Source organism: Dipodomys spectabilis, unplaced genomic scaffold (assembly GCF_019054845.1).
Source record: "Dipodomys spectabilis isolate Male_0828 unplaced genomic scaffold, ASM1905484v1 ptg000611l, whole genome shotgun sequence".
Taxonomy (NCBI): domain Eukaryota; kingdom Metazoa; phylum Chordata; class Mammalia; order Rodentia; family Heteromyidae; genus Dipodomys; species Dipodomys spectabilis.
In genome coordinates this window covers 527338-539143 of record NW_024871288.1, presented here as the reverse complement: position 1 = coordinate 539143, position 11806 = coordinate 527338, and the positions used below count along the sequence as shown (strand labels likewise).

The 11806-nt window shown below is 53.8% G+C and overlaps 1 protein-coding gene across 1 annotated transcript in view; it reads right to left on the bottom strand.

Annotated features, from left to right (window-relative positions):
• Nucleotides 1-5072: 5072 nt before the first annotated feature.
• Klhl3 (kelch like family member 3) overlaps nucleotides 5073-11806 on the bottom strand; it is a 69514-nt gene continuing 62780 nt past the window's right edge. The window contains exons 13-15 of the mRNA XM_042671341.1: nucleotides 10523-10663; nucleotides 8512-8655; nucleotides 5073-6509 (exon numbers count right to left, since the gene is read on the bottom strand). Of these exons, the coding sequence (XP_042527275.1) occupies nucleotides 6481-6509; nucleotides 8512-8655; nucleotides 10523-10663 (314 nt within the window). The 3' untranslated portion in view covers nucleotides 5073-6480. The remainder of the gene's footprint in view (nucleotides 6510-8511; nucleotides 8656-10522; nucleotides 10664-11806) is intronic.

The following is an 11806-nucleotide window of genomic DNA, read 5'->3' as shown; positions in this document are numbered from 1 at the left end:
CAAGATCAGACACGCCCCCCTCAAGCAAACTCAAGCCAGACTGCAACCTACAATGACTTCACCATCAATAGTCCTGGCTAGAGAGAGCCGTCTGCACCTGTTACTGGAAGGAGCCTGCTCCCAAGTCTGGACCGTGTGCTCTTTGCTTTGCTAGAAACCTTTCTTAGACTAAGATCCTGTAGATCTTTTTTAAATTTTTTCCTTTTTTTTTTGCAACAATTTCAAAAGTACAGAGGGAGGCAGGCAGGGAATGTCAGCACAGGTGTGGCAAACTAGAAAAGTCAAGTGGCTTCAGGCGATGCCTGGCTCTCCCTGGAGGCTTCTCCTGGGCCTCGTGCAGAAATGAAGTTTAGGTACGGTGCCAGCCAGGACAGCTAGCCCCGTCCGCCTCCTGGAGCATCAACTGGGTTTTACAGACCGGGGCCGGGCTCAAAGCCACGGGACCGCCCGGCCGGCAGCTCACGCGTGAACTTGCATCTCCCGGTGTCCGGGTGAAGGGCTGCCATGCTGAGTTATCTCCCTTCCCAGGCACGATCCCGCCTCTCTCCCTCAGTCCCCCTCTCCCTGTACCCCTGCTGCTGCTGCTGGGTTTTTTTTTTTCCTTCCGGTGCAAAATGTTCAGGTTGTCAAATACACCTAATTACGACAATCCGCTTTTTTTTTTAAAAGAAATCACCCATAAAGTCAGTACAGACGTCAGATGATTCTACTCCACCTCCTTCTGTTTCTCTGGCTGTCTGTCCTTTGACGTGTGCGTGCGTGTGTGCATGCGTGTGAGCGTGTGTGTGCGTGCACTGGTCTCTCCCATGCTGTCTCTCTGGCTGTCAGTCTCTCACTTTCCCCAGGCCTGTCTGTCCTGTGTATGTGTGTGTGTGTGTGTGTTTCTTCCACCAGCATACGGTTTTGTAGCTGCTTGGGGACATGACTCTGACCCTTGTGAGATTCTCACCTCTGCGTCAGAGCGGGGACCCCGTGCACTGGCATCACAAGTGATTTGTACGGCACACGGGGTGGACACAAACTCTATTTTTTGAAATGGGACAGGGACACAGAGAATAATGGAGGGGGGAAAAAAAAAACCACAAAACACAGCCCTAGGAGACTGTCCAGGAGGTAGCTGGGATCTGAGGAGGAGAAGGGAAAGGCCTGAAGCCAAATGTGTCAGCCTCATTGGACTCCATGTCAGCGGATGCGTCAATACATCATCATGCATAGTTTGCTTAATGTCAGAGGATGTGTCAAAACATCATCCTGTGTCGTTTGTTCTGTGCTGTTTTGTGTTGAAGCTCAGCGCCCAAGGGCCTAAGAGATTCAAGTTACACGCAACGCAACGGTCAAAAGCGACTACCACAGAAGACGTGAGTTCAAGCCCCAGCGACCTCCATCTCTTACCTCTCGGAGTGCCATCTCCTGGAGCAGGAACAAGAACTGGACAAGCAGAGGGCAAAGGTCACGCCGCCAGGAACAAGGCCTCCTTCCTCCTCCGGCGAGCGATGCAGGCCCCTGGCACGCCACGGCAGGTCAAGGCCTCTCTCTAGCCGTGCTGGGCGACGTGGAGCCAGCCTGAGGGCCAGACACGGGAACTCCTGCCTCAGGATGTACCTGCAGAAAATGCCCCCCACTTCACCCCCTAGGATTTGAGTGTGACTCAAAGGGGCTGCTGGACATCTCTTCCAGGGAGGAGGAGGTTCAGAGCTTGGGAGTAACACTGAGCTCAACTTGATGTTCTACTGCACACGGGATGCGGAGATTAACCACGCCTGGCACTCTTGATGATGGGACAGCCTCCTCCCCTCCCCCAGCCCCGTGCCCCCTCCTCAGGCCCCTTCCCGATCTCAGTGTTGAGTTCAAAGAGATCATAGCAGCCCTGCGCTGGTGGCTCACACCTGTCATCCCAGCTACTCAGGAGGCTGAGCTCTGAGGATCATGGTTCGAAGCCAGACCGAGCGGGAAAGTCCATGACACTCTGATCTCCCATGGACCACCAGAAAATCGCAAGTGGTGCTGTGGCTCAAGTGGTAGAGTGCTTGCCTTGAGCTGAAGAGCTCAGGGACAGCACCCAGGCCCAGAGTTCAGGCCCCAGGACCAGCGCACACACCTGACCACAGTCCACACCCCCTGACACCCGCTAGAGAGGGTCTCCTCGCCAGGCCTCAATGCTGAGGTCTGACCGTGTGCTGGGGGCAGGTGACGGCAGACCCCATCCCACGGGTCAGGGGGGAGAAATTTATCCACAGAAGACCAGTGGGGAGTTCAGTGTCCATTTCCCGTCGGAGATGATGAGTAGACCCACCAGTGTAGAAATGACGCACAAGAAAGTGTTGCACCACCGTTTGGCTTTTATTAAACATACAGCATGAGAAACCAGAGTGTGGTTCCTGTGAAAATAAGACATCTGAGGGAGGTTTCTTCCACGGTCGCTGTGAGTGATCACACATTCCAGAAGAACCTGGTCCCCTGCATCCATGCAGAGGACGCGGGACCAAAGGCCTGACCTGGGAACTGCGTCGTGCGGCCCGCCAGAGATCCGGGGATGACCCGTCACCCAGCATGGACGGGGACCCAGCATCCACACACATGCATTCCGGGAAAGTGTGTTTTACACACTGCATACCAATTATCATGGGCCCCAAAGGGGTTCTTAGTCCAACAGGGTTCTTTATTGCCACTGAAAAGGGGGGCGGGGGATAATTTACAATTTCAGAGCCAAAGGTAAGCACGCAGCACGAAGGCAATTTGCTTTCTGGCAAACGCCGTGGCCGATACTTGTACCCACGAGTCCCTGGATGCAGGTGGCACCAGGCGCCGGTGGCTGCCCGCCACCGAGGATGCTCTTCTGTCCCCCGATGCCGGATGCCGCTGGCACACAGCTGAACGGGAAGCAGCCAGGACTCTAAGTAGTGCAAATGCTTGAACACAAAATACATTCCAGCCTCCTCCTCGCTCTCATCTGAGTCTGTGCCCCCCCCCGCCCCGCCCCCAGCTCCAAGCAACTTCCCAGGTTAAACACGGAGGCCATTTTGATGACATCTGTCCCCAACATTCATAAAAATATTTTTAAAAAGGAAACAACGAACCGTAACAGGAAGGCTAACAGCAGATCAATACACAGAGGCTAGCTTGGAGTGAAAAGACACATCAACCCTAAGCCTGGTGTGAACCCCTGAAGCGCGTGTGCTTAACATGTTCCCCACAGGTTACCCCCGCAGAACAAGGGAGCAGAAGACCGTGAGGAATAAGCCTGCTGCACCCGGGAAGCCTAAGGGGGTGAGCAAGGAGCCCTCATGTGTCAGGGTCAATGCCAGCCAGGAAAAGCCACCACAAGACGGGTCCGGAAGAAAGCACGATTCCAGAGACCAGACACGCAGCAGTAGAGCGTCAAGTTCAGCTCAGCGTTACGCCCAAGCGATTCAAGAAACACCAGCGCCTGTCTTTAAATTCAGCAGTCTTCTTTAAATAGGGCATGGGAGGAAGGAGGAAAAAACCCGAAAGGAGACTTGTCTGTGGAACTGAGAAATCCATCTCGGGAAGGTGAGAAATTAAGGGAAGGAGGCCACACGCGTGGACAGAACGGAGGACATATACCAAACATCGCGTCTCATTACCGTGGACAATAAAAAGTGATTCAACTATCCTCAAAAGGGATCTTATGAAATAAAAAGTCTACATTAAACTTTTAGCCTGCGAGCTAAACTTTACAAAGACAGCAGGAGAAGAGAGAGAAAGGAAAAGAAAAAATTTGGCTCGGAAATATACAGACATTACACAAGCTATCCAAGGAAGACAGCTCCAGACCCGAGAGGGGGTCGCATGCCGCGGCTTGTCGTGGGAATGATTCTTATTGCATAGGAGAACGTGAGGTCACTTCATTTGCATGATACTGCAATTTTTTTTTTCCAGACGGATGCTATTGGGTACTTGTGAGAAAGAGCTTGGGGACAGAGGTGGGCTTTCTCACGTGTGGTCCAAATCGGTCTCCCAGTGGTGTTGAAGCTGTTTGCAACCAGACCAGACCGGACAAGAGGATGGACAAGACCGTCTGTGTTCACAAGTGGGGGGAGGGAGGGGAGGGGAGGGGAAGAGGGGAGGGGAAGGAAATGAGACTCGGCCAGCCACGTGACCAGCAGGCTTGAAAGCGGATCTGATGGACCTGAGAATCGTACCTGGTATCTTCCCAGGGAGACAGACAGATTAGGAGGGGAAATACAATAACCAACACCCCCAAATCAGAAAACATGGCTAGGATGATGATACGGAGAGACAGGCCTTCCCCACCCAGCTTCTCGGGAAATCCACTTTCATCGGACGTGGATGAGACACCCAACCTCACCTTATCACCCCTGCCCCACCCCCCAAATTTTCCAGATCTCCTTGGGACCAGAAGAGATACATCCAGAACAAAAAGCCCAGTCAACCGGTCTCTAACTTGGAGCCAGGCTGAGCTCTGAAGTCCAGGATCCCCACTGCCCAGAGAGAAGCCCCAGGCTAGAGTGTGGCCCAGACTCCGCACAGCTGGGCACACGCAGCCCGACCCCATCTGGGTGCCAGGGTGCTAAGCCCTCGCTTGATATGGGAGAGAGAGATGTCATCTTCTAGAGAGTCCCACGGCAGTGCCCGATAAACCTACAGTTGATTTGGGGAGGATTCCCGGGTTTCTAACTGCAGGGCCAGGGAGCGCCAGGGCTGCCAACCACCCCAACATCTGCTCAGGAGACACAGCTGGCAAGGCACACCCAACATCAGGGCTCACCACACTCTGGGTGTCCTGGGTTAAGCCCCAGTCCCTCGGTGGGAGTGAGACTGCTCTCCAGACACAAGGCATCCTCTCCCATGCTAGAAACCCCAACACAAGCAAGCTGCTCGCTTAGGAAAGCGAGGTTCCTTTTTTTGGCGGGTGGTGGGGCTTGAACTCTGGGTCTGGGTGCTGTCCCTCGGCTCTTCGGCTCAAGGCGAGCACTCTACCACTCAAGCCATAGTGCCACTTCCAGTTTTCTGGTGGTTCATTGGAGTTAAGAGTCTCACGGACTTTCCTGCCCAGGCTGGCTTTGAACCGTGATCCTCAGATCTCAGCCTCCTGAGTAGTTGGGATGACAGGTGTGGGTCACCGGCGCCCAGATTCTTTTTCTTTCTTTTTAATGCAAACAACACCATTTATGCTCCAAGTTCCCTCTCCACATGGTTGAAGTCCTGGCCTTAATAACCATCACCTGTGAGTTCAAAGCTCTTCTCAAACTCTTGAAATGCTAGGATCACTGGAGGGAGATCTCAAACCCAGGATCTACTGCCATCTTCTCCCTGACTGAGAAAGCCATGGGGGGGGGGGGGTTACAGAGGGGGGAGTGGTGGGTTGTTCTAGAAATTGGAGAGAGGGGTACAGACCCTGAAATGGGAAGATATCACATAAAAAGGAAGACAACAAGATCAGAGGAACTGGAGCATCGTTCCAAAGTGGCAGGGGCCGTCCCCAGCTGGCACGTCGCCTCATACAGCTCAAGAGCACCTTTCACTTATTCATCTCCATACGACCAATCCTCAGGCCTGAGGAGCCTCGCCTGGCTGTCCCAGCCTGGGAAAACCCAGCGCGTTGTGGGTAAGGGCCGACTCCTCATCCACACCACTCCTTGTATTTCTTTTCCTTTTCTTGTATAGATTTTTATTTTTCCTCCAGTGTGTTGCTCTGGGGCTTCTCCGAAGAGTTCCTTTTCCCTGCTGAAGACACACAAGATCTTCACATGGAAGAATCCATGACGTCGGCAACCAGAGAGAGAGAGGCCATGACTCATCTGCTTCCTAGAGGACAGCCCAGGAAGACTGCCGACGGGGTGGCACGTGGCGTGTGCTGGACACGGCGCAGGCGTGAGGAAGAAGCTCCGCTCTCGTGCAGGGCCACGGGGGTCAAGTCACGTGTCAGGCCTGGTCACAGCTGCCTGCCTGGCCGGTTATATTTTTTGGGACATTCCCCGGCCTGGCCAACCAGACTTCCGGAAGACAAAGCATCAGTAGTCTACAGTCCCACGGGACCGCCCTGAGGTGAGGTCACTGAGATTTGATTTGTAGCATGGCGAAAGCATCAGTAGTAAAGAAATCCAGTGGACTCGCACACGTTTCTCTCTCTCTCTCTCTCTCTCTCTCTCTCTCTCTCTCTCTCACACACACACACACACACACACACACACGGGTCTTCTTCCCCCCCCTCCCCCACCCCTGTAGAAATGCCATTAAAAAGTCCAAAGGTGCTGCTGGGGTATTCAGGAATCTATAACCTATAGATTAAAGACGATTCCTATAACCTGTAGGAATCTGCTCAGGACAGAGACCGAAGCACCTCGTTTGGAGCAGGAGCCGGGTCATTAGAATCCACGCTGTGGAGGACAGTGCTCTGGTACCGCATTGGCACCCCGGCGAGTCACTTCCGGCTCTGGTCCTCTGCTCCAAGTGTCTCTCTTTCTCTCTCTCCTCCATCTCTGGCAGAAGTTTGGGTCACAAGGTCTTGTGAATTACAGCGACACCTGAGGGAAAGGAAGTTATCTTAACTCCGCCATAGGAACGAAGGGTCCCTGTTGAGTTCGTGAAGCATTAGACATCCTGTTAAAGTCCACGGGAATGGGCACCTGTCTTTACCAAATAATAAAAGGCCTCTGGGCTGGGGCTGCCAACACTACTAAGTGTTTCTGCCCTGCCAGGCCAAATCAACTGGATCCAAAGGCCCTCCAAAGCTCCAGGCAGATGGTCGCACCCCACATATCATAATGACTCAGATTCCTGGGCCTCCAGGAAGGCTTAACTATGCTGATACCACCAAAGCTGCATTGGATGGTTGATTCACATCTCCTTTTAGAAGACAGCGGAATGAACTGGAAAGGAGAGTAGACTGACTTCGCAGAAACGCGAATTCTAGATCCCAGTCCAAGCTCTGCTACCCACCCTCCTGAGTTCCCACCCGAGTTGACATCACCAAGCTGAGGAGCCCTTCGAAGGGTGGAACTTCTGGTGTGCGTGTGTTTGGCGCTGCTAGGGTTTGAATGCAGGACCTCGTAATTGCTAGGCAGGTACTCTACTGCTTGAGCCACATCTCCACCCTTTTTTTGCTTTCATTATTTTTCAAATAGCAATTTTGTTTTTTGCCTAGGTCTGCCTGCACCTCGGTCCCTCCCGTTATGATTTCCATACAGCTGAGATGACAAACGGATGCCCAGCTTCTTTCCTGGCCAAGACGGAAGTGTTGTGACCTTTTTACCCAGGCCACCCTCCAACAACAATCCTCCTAACGTCAGCCTCCTAAGCGTCCAGGATTATAGGTGTGGAGCCATTATCCATTATGCTAAATCGTTTTTTCCCCCCATGAACTTCCATTTAGCGGTAAAAAGTAGTAAGAATGCTTCATTATGAAAAAGTGAGGGACTGGAGAAGGAGAACACAAAGAAAAAAATCTCTAATCCTTTCATTTGAATGGCAGCACCATAGTCTTTTTGGAATATTTCCTGGCTTCTGGGCACAATGGCAATCATTTCCCAAGTGGCGTCCGGCGCCAGGCAGGCCTTGCGGTCAACGCTGTACACTTACTGTCCTGTTTCTCTCTCTCTTTCTCTAACTCGGTCCTCAGAGGCTGCATCTAATTTATTCCCACTTCACAAGGGAGAGGACTGAAGATTTCATGAGTTGAATGCCTGGCTCAGCTCCCAGGGCTAGTGGCAGAGCTGACCGCAAAGTCCATGTCCAGAAGCAGTGGCTGTCCGGTTTACACACACACACACACACAAACACACGACAGAGCACAAATGGCACATGCCTTGTTACATACTCCCCTGACCTCTCCATCTCCATCTCCAGCATCTCCCGTGCTTTTCACTGGGTAAGCATTTAACCGGGACCTCACCATTTCCCTACTGCCAAACATTAAGTCATTCTTGGGGTTTGGTATGTGTGTGGGGGTGAGGCGGGCAGGGGGTATGGGAGGGGGGCGTGTTGGATAGTTTAAAGTCATGCTCTACTAAATAATTTCAGCCGTGAATCTTTGTGTTTCCGAGAAGTTTCCTCTGTCTTCAGATGCTAGACTCACTTGGCCAGTGGATTTGAACACACAACTGCACGTGTGTCTGTCTCCTTTGGGTCTACCTCTGGAGCCGATAATGAAGAAAAAGCCATGTGTGGGATGCTCATGGGTCACACCGAAGCAGGAAAGCACCTGCTTTGCAGTAGGGCACCTGCCTAGCAAGCCTGAGGCCGAGTTCAATCACCGGGACCGAAAATGACAGAACAGAAAAGTTCTGAGGCGGCTGCATTCAGGCTCCTGCAGCGCCTGCCATGGCACTTCTGTGTGTTGAACCCCAAATCAGCAAGCTCACAACCCCCCACCCGGCTGCAGGAGCACGGGGTGGTCCGGGACCCTGCTGGTGTAGCTCCGCCCAGGGTGGGAGGGACCTGGGGTGCTGATCTGCATGGCTCCACCCAGAGTGGGAGGAGCAACAAGCCCTGATCAGCATAGCTCCACCCAGTGCCCAAAGCACTGACCTGCGTAGCTCCGCCCCGTGCTCATATTGGTGGGCAGCAGCGTCCACTTGTCGGTGACCGGGTTGTAGTACTCCACCGAGGCCAGGTTGCAGGAGCCGTCGTCCCCTCCGACCACGTACAGGAGCCCGTTCACTGCGCACACCCCTGGGGGCCAGCAGCACCAGGGGTGTCAGTGGAAAGCCCCAGAGGGGACCCCGGGGGGCTGAGGTCCCGGGAGGGGGGGCTGGGGCCCCGGGAGGAGGGGGGCTGGGGTCCCGGGAGGAGGGGGGGGGGGCTGAGGTCCCGGGAGGGGGGGGCTGGGGCCCCGGGAGGAGGGGGGGCTGGGGTCCCGGGAGGAGGGGGGGCTGAGGTCCCGGGAGGGGGGGGCTGGGACCCCGGGAGGAGGGGGAGCTGGGACCCTGGGAGGAGGGGGAGCTGGGACCCTGGGAGGAGGGGGAGCTGGGACCCCGGGAGGAGCTGGGGCCCCGGGAGGAGGGGGGGGCTGAGGTCCCGGGAGGGGGGGGAGCTGGGACCCCGGGAGGAGGGGGGGCTGGGACCCTGGGAGGAGGGGGGGCTGGGACCCCGGGAGGAAGGGGGCTGGGGCCCCGGGAGGAGGGGGGCTGGGGCCCCGGGAGGAGGGGGGCTGGGACCCCGGGAGGAGGGGGGCTGGGGCCCCGGGAGGAGGGGGTCTGGGGCCCCGGAAGACGCATTGTCATCTGTTACATCCTGACCCAGAGCTGGTGGAAATGTAATTACCATTCATCAAGACTTTCAAAGGCCATAGTCCAACAAATTGTGTACTTTTAAAGTTAAGGGACTGATGAGGTGATCAAAAGTGGTTATGGTCAGTGTTGAGAGAAAAACTCTGAGAAGTGGAAGATGGCTCAAGTGGTAGAGGACCAACCTCGAATGAAATCAATAAAATCCTGTAAATAAATTTAGTGTTGTCGTGAAGATGTTGGTGGTAACATGCGTTTTTCTTAAGCACCTCATAAAGCAATAGAATAGAATGATTCACTTTTGTCATTGAGTTAAACAGTATCTATATGTGAACATACACACATTTACGTCAGAACATACCCCTCCACATAGAGTGGCTAGCTTTGGGGCTCATGTGGCTTAGATTTATCACATGGGGCAGAGGCCAGGGAGAAAGTCAGAAAGCCTCCTCTGTTAATACTTCCAACAAGTCAGCTCCAAATGGGCTTGGCAAACATATACCATGAGAATAAAGGAAATAAATCCGCCTGGAAGTCGTCTGTGAGACTTTCTAGGCTGGGAAGATGGGCCAAGAGAACTTTCTTCCAGAGCAAGATCGATTACAAAGGACACAACCCAAAAGGCCAAGTTCTAAAAGGAAATTGTTTGAAATATTTGAGCTCCGAGAAATATAAACCTAAATACTCCAGGAAATCATTTCATGGGAAGTAACAGAAAAAAAAAAAAAAAAAAAAACAGGAGAAGGGAAGGAAATATAGCAAGTACAAAGCAGAGGATAAAGGGGTTCTAACCAGACAGAGGTAATACAGAGAATAGAGGAAGTGGTTTCACCAGAGACAGGAAGTACACAGAAGGGGTTAAAGGAGGTGGATCTACCAGAGAATCCATCCGGATTCCGGCTCTCCCTACAAGGAAGGAAATGAGGCTCGCATGGGAGTGAGAGGGGTTTGTCTGGTCCAGAGGAAACAAAGAAAACCCAAGTGGCATGGTCTGGCTTGTGTCCATGAGCCTTGTGCTCAGCCACCAGCAAAGCCACTTGGCATGGGGCAGGCGGTGGCCAGTCAGAGGGCGCGTCTCGTCTGTAGCCATCTGGGTACCGTGACGGTCGCCGTCCCTCCCTGGAGAGAAGGGACCCTTCTGCGCTGAATGGCGGGCCCCGTGATGAGCTTTTTAGATCCCAGGGCTCCCTTCCCCTAACCCAAGGCCGGCTGGGCTCAGTTCCAGGCCCTGTCCTTGTCGTTTTGAGCGAGCACCTGCAGGGAGCAAGGCCACACCCCCCTGCAGGTAACACCTGCATCGCGCGCCGCGCTACCTGCGTTACGTCGACACATGTTCATGTCGGCCACCTGCTTCCAGGTGTTGGTCCCCGGGTCGTACACCTCGACGCTCTTCCTCACCAACGGCCCGTCGTGCCCGCCGGTGGCATACAGCTGTCCGCTGAGCACTCCGACCCCTGCAAGGCAGAGCGCACAGGGTCCCGGCCTAGGTCCAGTGACCTGAGCCAGAAGCCAGGAGGTGTGGGCACCCATCCCACAGGGTGACCCAAGAGTCAGTGCTCACGTCTGACATGCTGCCTGCATGTCAAGACTGGCAGCCTTGCCGGGTGCTGGTGGCTCACGCCTGTCATCCTAGCTACTCAGGAGGCTGAGATCTGAGGATCTCGGTTCAAAGCCAGCCCGGGCAGGAAAGACCGTGAGACTCCTATCTCCAATAAAGCAGCAGAAAACCAGAAGTGGCGCTGTAGCTCAAGTGGTAGAGTGCTCGCCTTGAGCTGAAGAGCTGAGGGACAGCACTCAGGCCCAGAGTTCAAGCCCCATGACTGACAAAAAAAAAAAAAAAGACTGGCAGCCTGGAGATGTCATAACACAAAGCAAATGCGATCTCATTTCTAGTAGTATCCTGTATTAATTATCCTACAGGCCAGACACCAGTGCCCTCCAGAGTTGTAATCTTAGCCACTCTTTGGAGGCTGAGAATGAGAGACTTGAGGTTCGAGGTCAGCTCGGGCAGGAAAGTCGGCCAGATTCAATCACAACCGAAGATGTCGGGCGTGGTGGGATACATCTGGAGCTCCAACTATGCAGGGGTGAAGGGCAGCTTAAAAGAGGAAGATGGTAGTCCAAGCACATGCCAGGGCAGGGAAAAAATAATAATAATAACCAGCACAGGAAAGGATGGAAGGGCTGGGTGGTAGAGCCTGTGCCTAGCAAACACATAAGACCCTAAGCTCAGCACCACCACGTAAATAAAGAGAACATGTACACGCACATATTTGGGAGAGGGATGACACATTACCCTTGTTTTCCCTTTTTTTTTGGGGGGGGGGGAGGCTACTATTTATAGTGCATCATTTCCCCACAGCATTGTATTACTCAGCCTTCTATTCACCCAGTAAGAATGAGAAGTTGAGACTAGGGAGCCGAGATCACCACCACGGAGACCTTCCCAGTGTCACACCAGGGGCCTTTGTTTTTTTCCTCTCCTCTTCTCTCCCTTGGTGGGGACGGCTCACAGGTGGGTCCACCTGAGCTGGTGCCTGAGTGGCCTCACTGACCAGTCCCGGATCCTTCCGGGCAAGCCAAGGAGATGAGCCCCC